Below are 14,229 nucleotides of genomic sequence, written 5' to 3'. Positions count from 1 at the left end.
CCAATATCCCCTTTCTTAAACATAAAACTTACTCCTGGGGAACTTGCTGGCATCAGGGAAGGCGTTGATAGATATCAAGTCATTCACAAGATCTACTAGGGAATGTGTTAATTCTTCCTGACAAAACTTGAGTGCCTTAATTGTTATGCCATATCTGTTAATGTTTTTGGCCTAAACTAATGTTAAGATTAAGATGTAAATAATTGAGAGTAATTGTCAGATTCTTCTTCACTATCCACAACGCAGATACGTTTGATACAAACCCTTGTATATTCACCAACATATACTATATTGTAAAATGATTCCTTCTTGAAATCAGAGTAGATTTTTTTTAATTTTTGCTGATCAGTGTAAGTAGACAAGGTATCCTGAATGTATAATAAGTAAACAATTAGAGGAATAAACCTGTAACAAATGGTATATGCTTGTAAAAGTGCAATTAAAAGAAGCAATATGGTGAAATTTGTTGAGAAAATATTGAGTAATAAATTTGTCCATGTCTCACTGACAAAAGTGATAAGAATTGTTATTAATTGACTTATATGTGAACAGAACAGAAGATAAAGGATAGTCTAATCCTGGATTATTCCAGCATAGTTTTTAATAAGTTTTTCTTGGAAGATAACATTAATTTTCAACTTGATCCTGTCCCATGTCAGGACTAACTCAGCATAATTTTCTAATTAACTTATTTTTTCAATTTCCGAGCTTCTGAAGCTACAGCTCCCAAGCCAATTGTTTAGTTCTCAGGATTATCCCTCAAAATTTTGCAAAGAACTATCTTTGATCCAGCACTCTAGTTAATACCGATCTCATAGGTTCAGTATCAGTAACCTGTTTTAGATATTGATTTACCTTAGCCTTAATCCATGGGTAGTGAACCACCCCTGAGTGGTTTAACATGGAAGTTTTGAATCTTGTACAAACACACACTTGGGAAATAGAAATGCTGTAATATATACATAAATATATATATATATATATAATATGTTGCAAGTCTCTATTATATTACTTAGTTTGCATTTTAGTAATAAGTATTGAATAAATATTCTTACTAATAAAAGGCGAGGCGGGTAAGAAAACATTTAATTTAGTTGCATACAAAAGATACAGTGCATAAATTCATTTTGCAAGAATAAATCTTATTTAAGAGAGAGGCAGTGCATAATCATACACATACACCTGAATGACCTCACAATGTAAGTGAGATGAAAATGGCACAGTGAAACTATCATAGATTCGCAAGTGTAAAAAGAGGGTAGAAGCATTGGTACTCAGAAATAATGTAAAAGATTATAAGTAAATAATTAGCGGCATGAAATGGAAACAAACATGTACATTTTCTTGACCTATAACTGATTATTACATGATTTACTGAAAACTTTAATTTAACTATAATTAAATTTGTCATTTTGGGAGGGTGAGTTCACCTAATTTCAGACTTGTTAAGCAGTTATGGTTATATAATGCTATTATAATAGCATTAATACTAACATTTTAGATGTTACAAAATGATAAAAATTGTTACAAATGTCATATTATGTATGAAAGCGATGAGACAGTACAATCAATCAATCAATCAATCAAAGAGAACTTTATTCATATTCATCGAGTACAGAATATGTGTCAATATGCATGTAAAAATTTTATATAGTTTAAAACATGGATAAAGATAAAAATGTCATGTCCAGTTTAGAAATTCCTCGATGGAGTAAAACGTCCTGTCAGCAAGCCATACACTGAGATTCCTCTTCAACGCTAACTCTCTTATTATGCTCTTGAGGTGTCTTGGTAGGAGATTGTAAAATTTTGCACCTGCATAAGATGGCTTCTTGGTAGTCATGGTGAGTCGATGAGGTTGTAAGACGAAGTCTGTCACATTGCAGGTTCCATATGAATGAATTTCGCCCAGTCTATTGTAATCAGTGTTAAATACATGTAGAATGGTTTGTTGTATGTAAAGAGCCACCACTGTCTGAATTCCAAGGTCTTTGAAAGCACTTCTGCACGAGTCAAGATGATTTAGACCTGCCAATATTCTTACCGCTTTCTTTTGAAGTTTTAGAACTTTAGTCATATTTCCTATACTTGACCCTCCCCATATTATCAAACCATACCTCACAACAGACTCAAATAGAGTAAAATACGCGACCCTGGCCGTTGACAGATCTGCAACAGACCTTATTATTTTTACAACATACAGGGCAGTACTCAGTTTCCTGCACACCATGTCCACATGAGGGGTCCAGGACAGATGTTGGTCAATGATCACTCGCAGGTATTTGGTCTCGTCCTCTACTTCCACCATTGGCAACCCCCCGGTTAAGTTTACAGCTCTTGTAAACAGGATTTGTTTAGTTTTGCTGTCTTTTAGTGCAAGATCGTTCTCCTGACAATTTTGTTTTGCCATATTGAAAGCAATAAGCCTGACAATCTAAATCATTAGGGCCTTTTTCAGCAAGTATAAGAGCTGTGTCATCAGCGTACATTGTGGTGTGGGCTTGCTCCTTTAGGTAATCTGAGAGGTCATTTGTTACCAATACATACAAGACTGGACCCAGTACTGAGCCTTGAGGGACCCCTCTTGTTATATTGAGGGGTTTTGACCTAGCATGTTAAACTGTGTTATTATTAGCTGTATATTTCAGCTCTACTAGTTGAGTCCTGTTCTTCAAATAACTATTGAACCAGTTTATTGCATTGCCTTGGATTCCTAAAGTCATCAGCTTAGTAAGAAGTAAATTATGTCCCAGTGTGTCGAAAGCTTTACTTAGATCCAAGAAAATAGCAGATGCTATTTTTCCAGTTTCAATTTTGTCAATTACATACTCAAAGAAGTCAGTGATAGCTGTGGTTGTAGATTTAGAGGATAAAAATCCGTGCTGATGTTTACTGAGCAAATTATTGTCCATGAGGTGGGTTATTAATCTTGTTAAAACGATTTTTTCAAATATCTTGGAGATGGTTGATACAAGAGATATTGGTCTAAAGTGGCCAGCTTCTGTGCTTTGTGGTTGTTTCTTAATAGGGATTATTTTGGCAATCTTGAGGTCAGCTGGAAAAATACCCTGAGCTAAGGACTTGTTCATAATATCAGTCAGAGGCAGTGTAATTTCATCAACACAGTGCTTAAGTAAGATAGATGAGACATCATCTATGCCTGCTGATGGCTTTGATTTCATTGCCATGATGGTTTTCTTAACTTCTGCCTGTGTAGTGCTATGAATAACAAATTCAGGTGCATTGGTGGTGCATTGAGGCTTCCTTGAGATATCTGAAGTTTGACCTGCTTCTTTTAGTGTTATCTCAGCTATAGTTGTAAAATAAGTATTTAGGTGCTCAGCTATTTCGAATGGATTGTTTAATTTGTTGCCATTGACTGTCAATTCAAGTGGAGTGTCCTGTTTCTTCTTATGGCGTTCATTATTAATTGTGTCCCAGACTGCTTTTGACCTGTTTTCTGAGTTGCTTATGCGGTCTACTATTGCTTGCCTTTTTAGATATTTCAGTCTCATATCATAGGCTTTTTTCTTTTCTGCTGTTTGGGTTTTAGCAGCTACGCAACCTGTGGTTTCTTCTCTATTTAAGGCTTCTAAAAACTCGGTCTTCAGTCTTTGAGCTTCTGGATCATTAAAGTGACAAGCTCTTGCATTACGCTTTGCTTTGGTTTTTTTATAAGGACATGTTAGGTTCATTGCAGAGTTAAGTATTTGGCTAAAATTTCTAAAAGCAGTGTCCACAGCTGGTGCATTAAGCACTAATCCCCAGTTAAGTCCCTTTAAGTAGTCACTCAGGCTGTCAAGGTTATTTTTATTAAGATGTCTTCTAATTGAATAAGTTGTGGGAACAGGTGATTCTTTCAGATTTGTTGAACACAGCTGTGCGTTGTGATCCGAAAGCCCTGTGGTCAAGACATCTACTGTGACTTCTGGTAAGGGGATGTTGGAGCAGACACAGTCAATATTGATGTTGATGTAGTGCTGGTTACTCTGGTAGGTGGCAGTGATAATCTCCTAACACCATATTGTGCAAGAGCGTCATAAGTTTCAAACAGGGACTGTCTTGAACTAGGTTGTCCACGTTTATGTCGCCAATTATAATGCTTTGTACAAAACTTGTTCCTCTCTAGATTTAGCTGTATAAATAGATTGTGCACACTTCAAATTTGCATACACCATTTATTAAGAAGAGTATGTATTTAAAATTAGTTATATGAAATAAGATGGGCATTTACAAATCCCCTCCCCCCAAAAAAAATAAAACAAAAAAAAATTATGGAAATATTTTTATAAAAATATCCATTGGCAAATTTTAAAATTACGTTCAGATTAACCAGGTTTTTAGAATGGAGTTACTACTCCCACATGCCTTATTCATAAGTATAATTAAATTAGATATAACAACAAATAATATGGAAAGTAAATTTGTGGACATGTTGACAAAGTTAATATCCAGCAATAAATTAAGTTTAAAACAAAACAACAACCCCCTTTCCTATTCCTCAAGGACATTGATAGACAATTTGAATTAAATAAAGATTGTTCTGTGCTCAAATTTTAATTTGGATCATTCTGCAACATGTTCTTTATTCACGCAATAGTTTTATTTGTGCTGCAACTTTCAAAGACAACCTGATGCTATCCTGAAGATCCTTTGCACCGTTCCTCTAAATAGTCGAAACGTGAGACCCCCAAACTTGTTAAGATTGCAAGTGTAATCATACATTACAAAGACAATATCATATTACTTAACACTTTACTTTTGAGACAAAGGTAGCCTATCTTAAAAGCATTAGATCAGATATCTTAAAATTGCTGTTTTGCATACAGATATACAGAACATGACATATAATGTGATAACTGGCTCTGCACTGAACATCCAAACAGCGGCTTTCTCTTGTCATCGTGACTATTGTGGGATTCCTCTGAAAACTAGTGGAAAATGGAAGTTCCACTTACTTTCCCTTCTCCTTCTCACTCCCCTCGCATTTCTTTTAGCAACCTCACTCAAAATTAGTCATGAGTAGAGGTTTTCCATGGAAATAATTGTTTATCTCATTTTAATGCTGTTGTGTGTTTGAATGAAGGATACTAAGAGTGGAAAAATAATACACAGTAAAGATCATTTAATGTTTCCATAACCAAACGCTATTGAAAGGTTTGCTTTTTACATGTCTTAAATCCCCAAGCCCCAAGCAGTATATGTAAAATTAGAAGTGAGTGTAGAAAACTGGTAATTCATCCTCGTCAACCCCAGGATAGAAAATGAAACATCAGACTGTAACAATCAACAGTTTTGACAAATGCGTAGTCAGGAATATTGTAAATGATTACAATATTCACAAAACAAGCCCATCCTTAAGAGTACTGCTCCACATTGTGAATTACAAAATCACTTTCCTTTAAAAGAAAGAGACTGCATAAAATTGGTTTTAAGTGGAAGAAATGTGCTAGTAGACACAAATTACTCATCGGACGTCCAGAAATTGTTAACTGGAGAGTTAAGTACAGTGTCTGCAAGATATAAAAAAGCTGAGAAGTGACAACATATAAATATTTTATATAGACAAAGTTGGGTAGAGTCAAATCTAACTTTCCAAAAATGTTAGCAAAGTAAAGATGTAAATGGTGTCTTGGACTACCAATAGAGGTAACAGCCTATCATCATACGCGTTGGATCTAGTGATGGGTATCTGAATGTAGCAGAATTTGTATTTCAGGCAAGCATATCAACTGGAGACCATCACGGACAAATGAATAAAATAAATTTGTATAAATGGGTAAAAGAAAAACCTATTGCTTCCCCTCCTGAATCATTGTAGTGACAATGCTCCCTAACATACATACAAGTTGATAACCTTTCAACAAAGAGTTCAGTTAAATACGTAACGATACAGTGGTTTCCGAGGCAGGGAGTTCAATGTGACATGGGGTCATAAAAAGGCCAACTCATTGAATCCAATTATTAAGCATAAACCAGTTGAAAAAGTCTATTAGGTTGACATCCTGCTAAAATGGCTACCATCATACAGGTATGACATTAACTCCATTTGTGGAGTAAGATCAAAAGAACAAGAAAATGTCATGGGTTTCATAAGATTAACTCGGTTGAAGGAGCTTACCATTGACGCTATTAAACAGTTACAAAGAAAGATTGGGCTTACATTAAATACATAACGAAAATTGAAGAATACTAGAAGAAAGATGGTGTTCTGAAGGATACTATTGACTCTCATTGTGCAGTAGGGTGTGGAGATTGATGAAGATTCCTTCGATGAGTCTGATCTGGATGGTACAAGTATGGCCATTACCAGAATATGATTAATAATAACATCCATGGTATCAATTTTAAATGCATACATAAAATATGTGCATACAGTTAACTAATTTGCTTTCATCATATTCTTTACAGCCTAAATTTCAGTCATGCAACATTAATAAAAAACACTTATTCACAGAGAATGTTTATTATTACATTAAATGTAACAAACATTTTACTTAAAAGCTTTTACTTTACCATAAGCTATTTTAATAAAAACTCATTAAATTAAAATCAGCAAATTTGGTACAAATCAAAGAAAAAAAAAAAATGTTTTAATTAATACAGACAGTCTTGTTCCGTTTATATTTGACTATTGCACTTTACTGTACAGTGTTAAAAACATTATTAAATTAACGTTTTCTCAAAATGTACTATTAAACATACTTTAATTCTCAAGTTTTTGAATAGTTGAATTATTTATATTTTTTTGCAGCAATTACTTATCATAGACTTTGATGATTTACATTTAGCAGAGGGTAATAGCACCAGAAAAATTGGTTCAACCCCATGAATGATCCAACCTATCACATGAACTTACCTCCGTACACCCTACACTGCATTCCTGCCACTTTCTTTCTCCTGGTGATCAGACAGTAGTACTTAGTAAGGTGTACTGTGAGAAGGAAAACAAATTACAATAATAGGTCATAGAGGTTGGGAGAAAAAGTACTAATATTGGTGTGGTAAATTAATTTACTGATACAAAATAAATAACACATCTGCTTTGGTTTATGACAATTTGATAACAAAATATTACAGACAAAAATAGCTATAAAACAAAAAAATAATATCCTAAATTTGACAATATTTTTTAAAAGTAGAGTTTGGAACAAATTAAAGGCATCAGCTGTTATTCTTGCAACAACATACCTGTTTACTTATGGCTACAACTTTTTCATGTTAATTACAACTAATTACACTTAGCATATAATGGTAACTGCACAGTATCCTATGTTTCTTCTCATGGCCTTAAATAATAAAAAAATCAATAAATAATAACATTCTTTTTATATAATATTCTAAGCTTATTTATAGGTTTACAATTTTGAATATAAATAAAAATTTGGGTGCATATAAAAATTAGTTGACAAACCAACTTCAGAGAGCTGTGAAATATATAAACTATGTTTATATAATGTGAGTAAAGTTTTACAAATACATGCAAAATACAGTTGGACCGAGGTAATGTTTTAGTCTCAAAATAGTAGGCCTACTTACAGTTCAATTGAATGTTACAATCGAAAGTGGTTGACAAGAAACACTATTTAGTATTACAAATAACTTAAAATATAACTTTGAAGACTGTCCAACATTTTAGACTTTATGGGCAGTTAAATGCCTCAAATACTTCAATATTTTTACAGTTAAGATAACGAAGCAATATTCACCGGTATTGACACAATCTTAGGTTTTTATTATATTTCAAACATAATAAACAAATTTTAAGGCCACTTATGTACCAGTACATGCTGTATAAGTTAGATAAAAATTAACAACATAACCTACTTGCTGTAAGCAGTTTTTATAATAATTTCAAATTGACATATTTTAACATGACAACACTAATGCACAGTGGAAAATCCTTTGCTTCAATATGGTTGTGGTAAGTTAATGGTTTTATTAGTATTCAATGTTTTCACAAATTTTATAATAAAACAGATTTTTTTTACATTTCAATAATTTATAGTTTTGAACATTAAAATAATCTCAAAATTTAAACAATAAAGGGAAATAAAATAACAAAACAATATGAATAAATCTTTGTAAAAATAACAGCTGATGTTAAACAAATTTAATCTACCACATTTTTTATATTTTTTAAATTTTTCATGTTTATGAAGACTAGAAGAACTAGTTTTCGATTGTCTGTGAGGTCATAAAAAATGTTTCCGAAAGCCAGATGATAAGGAGCACAGACTGTCTGCGCAGGTAGCAAAGGTGTTGTCTATGAAGTGGTAGCACTTTTACACTTTGAAACAAGAAATTCTAATAAATTAAAAACTGTAAAATAGGAAATCCTATAACTCCAAATTAACATTACTCTTCCCTGACTGCTCACCACCTTCCAGTAGCCAACACTTTCTGCGACTTTGGTTAACATTTTTAATGACCATCAAGTGAAAATAAACATTTCCAGCTCATTTAAACAGATAAAAAAATTGTTTGATTGATTTTTAATGCTATCCAAAAAAAACTTATAACATGACAACTTGAAGAATAACTAATTTAATTTGTGCAATAAAAATAAAGCAATACATTTAATGCAATTAAGGAAATCAAGAATTTGTTGACCAATAGTTTTGATTAATTTAAAAATAAATTTTTAACATGTGGATAGCAAACATGATTTTAGCCCTTTTTTTTAGAAACAATCAATAAAAATAACATTTTTTGCATTTAAAATTTTTAGTATTTGTTCTTATTTGCAAAAACAATTGCCTAAAAGAAGTTTTAATTAAAAACATGTTAAGAGGGCTAGTAACTCAACATGTGGATGTGTTTTGCAGCTGACACAGCCAAGGTGGTACGGCTGTCCAGAGGCGGCTGCAATGTAATAGCCTCCGACGTTTGGATCTCAATAAACATAAACTTGCATTCTTCTCTCAGATGAATCTCAATCAATAAACAATACCACAGAGAAAAACATTAGTTAGTCTTTTAAAAGTCACTTTCTCCAATGCAAATCGATCATCAATAAAACTCAGCTTTGAAAGGTCTTCATTTCATAAAATTCAATAACAAACTAAATCAATAACTATTTACAAAATCACATTTCACTGCAGAGATGTCTTGAAATGAATGCACATTTCCAAACTTTATTTCACTAAAAAAAAAAGAACCAAGAGAAAACGGCATGTATAAATTACACAAAAATTAAAAATTTAATTTTTACTTACAGTTTAAACTCTGGGAGATCCAAAGGTGTTAAATTAATAACCAGAGTTTAAACTGTATTGTTCAACATCAAAAACTGAAATAAAAGCCAAATCTTTCGAACAATTTGAAAAAAATTCGTATCCTGTTTTCTCTCAGTATTTTGTTCCACTGGTGAGGCCCGTAACCGTAATTATGCCTAAAGTTGACGGATGAGAGAAACAACGAAATCTCTGTATATAAATCGTATCAAAATTCGATGAATAACACAAAAATGTTTTTGTTCATACACTGTAACTTGTAGAAAAATATTGTAGTCCGTCTGCGAAGGCTATGTACAAGGGGAATGAAGAGCTTATTTACTGATGTTAGCTTCCTCAATGCTCTCTTCTAGCAGTCTGGGAACGTACAGGGATGGATCAATAACCTGAACAAATAACAAAACAAATAAAATTTTTGAACAGATGTAATAAATATAAAACTATAAGTTATATTGTTGTTTAAAATAATGTATGATTTCATTTTTGAGCCACTCATACACAAGGGCTATTCCAAAATTAACTGCTGATCGCTTACAGTGCTGGTAGTAGTGGGGCTAGCACTCTCTCTCATACACTGCCGAGCACAGTAGATCAGTTGGCATCTAGCCATGGCAGTTAGGTATTATTACAAGTGCTCGTTCATTTTAGATGATGAATAAAGTGTATGTGAATAGGTTCGTTTGTTTAAAAGTGGACAAATCAACATCCACAATGAAAAAAGGAAAGGCAGGTCGGAACTTGTTGACAAGATCATCTTTTCACAATCTCTGAACTTTGAGATAAATTTCCAAAAACAGCTTGGCTCTCAGCGTTTCGATGACGATCAAGAACTTAAAGACACTGTCACTGGCTAAAAGTACACGGTTGGCAGAATCTTTTTTAAAGAAGGCATTTCCAAATGTCAAAAGGTATAGTTAGTGTTTAAGTTTTAATGGCAATTATGTAAAAAAGTCAGAGAAAATAAATGAAGAGCCAAAAATTAATGCAAAAAGGATGAAACAGCCAGGTCACGTAACTCCCCCTCCCACCACTCCTCGAGTTGTGCTGAGCTCCCATAGCTCAAGTTATAAGCAGTTAACTTTTTGCCTTTGCATCAGAAAAATGTTGAATATCCAGAAAGAACAGCATTTTTCTTTTCAAACTTGGATAACCCGCAGTAAAACATTTGTAATGTTACAAGAGTATGGTGATGACTGTTTATTAGAAACCAAGTGTTTGAGTGGTTTTAACGATGGCGACACACACACTGCCAGACACCATCGTCATAAGAAACTGATGGCATGCACATTTATTGGGTACTGGAGGGACAGACGTCCTGTCTACCCCATGTGAGCGTGTACAGAGAAAATGGAACAATCTGTGGAAAAAAAGTTATGGATCCTCCACCAGGACATTGCTTCAGCTCACAAAGCTGTGAGCGTATTTGGTCCAATATAATATCTCAGTCTTAGATCATCCACCCTACTCACACAACTTGGCTCCCTGTGACTTTTTTTGTTCCCTAAAGTTAAGTCTGCTTTGAAAGGAACGAGATTTGACACTGTTGAAGCAGTAAAAGAAAAAGTAATGGAAGTCATGAAAAGGGTTATGGAAAATTATTTGCAGCATTGTTAAGCACAGCGGAAAATTTGCATGGAGCCGTGTAGAGATCGAGGAAGGGAGGACATTGAAGAGGATAACAAAATTGCAAATATCCATAAGTAAAGTTTGTTGTCAGCTTCAGTCTGGTTATTATCTAGCCACACCTCGTAGACATTTTACAACAAATATTAATGATACAACTTACAATTAACAACAATAAATTGGAAAATTAATCAGAGTAATATTTGACTATGCATCACACATTTCTTAATGTATAGGTAGATTTCTTGGGACTTCAAAAATATATTGGCTTGATAAGGAAAAATCTGTTTTAAATGGTAGTTTGGACAACTCAGCCAATTTTCAAAATATAGTTTTTATGATTGGTTTAATCCATACTTAGTACATTATTTATTCTTTGCGTTTCTAAAAATGAATGCATAAAACAATAACAGCACAATTGATTATAAAGATAATTGAAATCTGAAGTTCTGCATTCACTAATTTATTCACTGTCATTCACTTTAAAAAATGATAGTGAATGACAGATAAGCTTCCCATTGTCACACAGACACTACAAACATGTAACACTTACTTTGGGGATAGGCTTTATTTCTGTGCCCAACTCTTGCTCGATTCTGTGCAGAGCAAACCGGTCTTCATATGTGATCAAGTTGATAGCGATTCCCAGATGACCAAACCTTCCAGATCGACCGATGCGGTGAAGATATGTCTCTGCCATCTTTGGGAAGTCGAAGTTAATAACAACATTTACAGCCTGAACATCTATACCTCGAGTGAATAAGTCTGAAACAGAAAAAAGTAGAAAGTTAATATTAGTAGCTAATAATGGTTTTTTTTTAAATACTAGAAAAGACTACAATATTTTAAAGAAAATGGAACAAATTGGTTACAATAATAACATACATTAATTACATGGTACTCGTATTAACAATATGTAGGAATGTTTTCTTCAATATTTGAAAAAGTAATGACTAATATTTCACTTGAAAAATTTATCTAACAGAAAGATAACATAATTTACTATTGATAGTTACCAAAAATTTTATTAGTGTACTAAAACTAAATTTTTATTAGTGTATTAATGATGAATTGAAAAGTTAGATAGACTGTTCTGGAGATAAAGAGCTTTCACTAGAAATTCAGAACTGAAATTTATGGATACAAATTTATGTTTATTATCAATGGGATTTGGTGAGTACATAAATCTTATATGAAAATTGGAAAAACAACAAGAAACTTCCGGTACTCAATTGATTCCAATATATAAAATCTCTTAATCACCAGCAAAGCCTCCAGGTATTTTTTATAAAGACTTAAAGAGTCATGTTTACATGCAATTATAATGAAGGTTAAGTAATGCCAATTCCATGGAAAAATAAGGAAGAATTTGAAATAATGGCAAAGCCACTGAAAACAACAGAAATGAATATAGTTTAAAAATGTTACTTTAAGGTTGAAGGCAACCAACAACCAATACAAACTAACATTATTCATGTTGTTCATGGCAGTGCGATTGGAAACAATAGGAAAAAATACAATGGGCCCTGGAGATGACAGTTTGTGATAAAATGGAACTGATTAAAGTAATTTACAAATATAATTTGGGATGATCATTGTTTCCCTGAATATGACTGGTGTCATAGAGCTGAGGCCATGATTTTATTTATTATGTTAACATTACATGTAAAATAATTTAAATAAAGAAAGTTGCAGACCTAAATTCCATAAACTGAAAAACTAACAGTGGCCAGCATGTACATCCTAGCTGTAACAACCTACGCCTGCAGACTGCAACTTGAACGAGGCATAGAAAGGCACAACCGAAACACTTGACAGGCTATGCATTTCACCCTAATGATACACCATCTTTCACTCTTTGAAGAAAAGCCTTCCTACAAGGGAGTGAAGTTTCTGAACCTACTACCAGAGACAATTAAAGGCCCCAATGTAAGCAGTACAAGACAGCGTCTATCGGCTTGGCTTGCAGAGAGACTATTCTACTAAGTTGAAGAATTCATCAATTGGAGATCTTCAGCCATGTTCCAGTGACAACCCGTCTCTGCACAGTTGACCACCACCACACACAAAACTTCATTAATTATTAATTAAAACAAAATTGAGGTTACTTGTAACTTCAATTTTGGTATTCCTACTCCTGACGACTATTCTGTACTTGATGTTTACGAATAAAGTATTCTGATTGATTGATTGAAGAGATGGGAAAATACAGAATGAGGGCAGAATAACAGAGTTTGAAATACCAATGGTAACCACTACTCGGATTCCTTTGAATTGACTTTACTCATAAAAATACAAACTACAGCTGTTCTTGTCTGAAACTTGTAGTTCTAAGCTATCTATTAATTGACTAATTCAGTTTCCTCAGAAAACACTTTTCTTCAAGCCTTGTTTACACAGCCAAGATGAAGAACAAACAACAGGAATACTGTGCATGCCCAGAAGACACAATAGAGACTCCACATTACACTCTTAACCAGAGTTAAGCCACCCTTAACTACGGGGAGCCACAACACAGGGACTACACTCACTGGGCATGCTATAATATATTTATATACTAACTTTGTGTACAATTGTGTGTTAGATTATTTTTACACCTGAGAAAGAAATGGACTTATGTTTTCATATTTTTGTTTCTCCAAATAATAAATGATGTTGCAAAAAGATTACTGTTCATAAATTGTTTAAGCACAAATGTCTTTGAAACGTATGATATAGTTATGTAATTATAAGCTTGGTTAAAACAGTTACTGTTGCTGAAAGGGTTATGTTTTCCCTACATAAATAAAACTGTGACTCAAGGGTTTTACTAACTTGAGATGAATGATCAATGGCTGTAAGTTTCCAAACAAGTTTTATCAGCAAGCATAAATAGCATTTGAATAACAGGCCCCATGATTTAAGACAAATAACTCCAAGGGTATTACAAATTGATAACTAAAAATATATGTTTACTTAGTTATTTACTTTAAATTCATACTTATAAAATGTGCTAAATGCTCAAAAAAATTACACATTAATAATTTGAATGACCCATTCTGGATTTTTCCTTCATCCAATTTTTTTAAAAAATAATGTCTAATGAACTACTTGATTCCCACTAATAAAAATACATATTCACATACCAGAGCAGACAAGGTTTCTGCACAGCCCTGCACGGAAGTCATGAAACACCCTGTTTCGGTGAGCTTGAGCCATTTTGGCATGGATGTAGTAACAGCAGTATCCCAGCTCTGTTATCTTTTTTGCTAACAGTTCCACTCGCTGGGTTGAGTTGCAGAAAATTATGCTCTGGTTGATTTGCAACTACAAATAACACATTACAGACACAGTTAAAACCAAATTACTGAAATGTAAACATATTAAACCA

The 14,229-nt window shown here is 33.3% G+C and overlaps 2 protein-coding genes across 3 annotated transcripts in view; both read right to left on the bottom strand.

Annotated features, from left to right (window-relative positions):
* Positions 1-2,354: 2,354 nt before the first annotated feature.
* LOC124358207 lies at positions 2,355-8,422 on the bottom strand. Its single transcript, XM_046810499.1, has 3 exons — positions 8,363-8,422; positions 2,830-4,013; positions 2,355-2,607 (listed from the first exon to the last, which is right to left on the bottom strand). The coding sequence occupies exons 1-3, from the start codon at positions 8,420-8,422 to the stop codon at positions 2,355-2,357; spliced, it is 1,497 nt and encodes a 498-aa protein (XP_046666455.1).
* Positions 6,997-14,229, bottom strand: part of LOC124356926 (ATP-dependent RNA helicase me31b) — a 47,996-nt gene continuing 40,763 nt past the window's right edge. For both annotated transcript variants that reach the window (XM_046808232.1, XM_046808231.1), the window contains 3 exons: positions 13,985-14,165; positions 11,413-11,624; positions 6,997-9,622 (listed from right to left, as the gene is read on the bottom strand). In XM_046808232.1, coding sequence (XP_046664188.1) covers positions 9,551-9,622; positions 11,413-11,624; positions 13,985-14,165 — 465 coding nt within the window. In that variant the 3' untranslated portion in view covers positions 6,997-9,550. The remainder of the gene's footprint in view (positions 9,623-11,412; positions 11,625-13,984; positions 14,166-14,229) is intronic.

This window comes from Homalodisca vitripennis, chromosome 3, assembly GCF_021130785.1.
Source record: "Homalodisca vitripennis isolate AUS2020 chromosome 3, UT_GWSS_2.1, whole genome shotgun sequence".
NCBI lineage: Eukaryota > Metazoa > Arthropoda > Insecta > Hemiptera > Cicadellidae > Homalodisca > Homalodisca vitripennis.
The sequence above is the reverse complement of the archived record's forward strand: the minus strand, read 5'-3'. Positions and strand labels throughout refer to the sequence as shown.

Excerpts from the sequence above, each read along its gene's own strand:
- LOC124358207 (XM_046810499.1), bottom strand. The coding sequence starts at position 8,422 with ATGTTAACCAAAGTCGCAGAAAGTGTTGGCTACTGGAAGGTGGTGAGC. Across the intron at positions 4,014-8,362 it reads TGGTGAGCAGTCAGGGAAGA|GAGATTATCACTGCCACCTA; the intron begins GTAATGTTAATT and ends ATATGGTGTTAG. Across the intron at positions 2,608-2,829 it reads GCTATCACTGACTTCTTTGA|GTCAAAACCCCTCAATATAA; the intron begins GTATGTAATTGA and ends TTAACATGCTAG.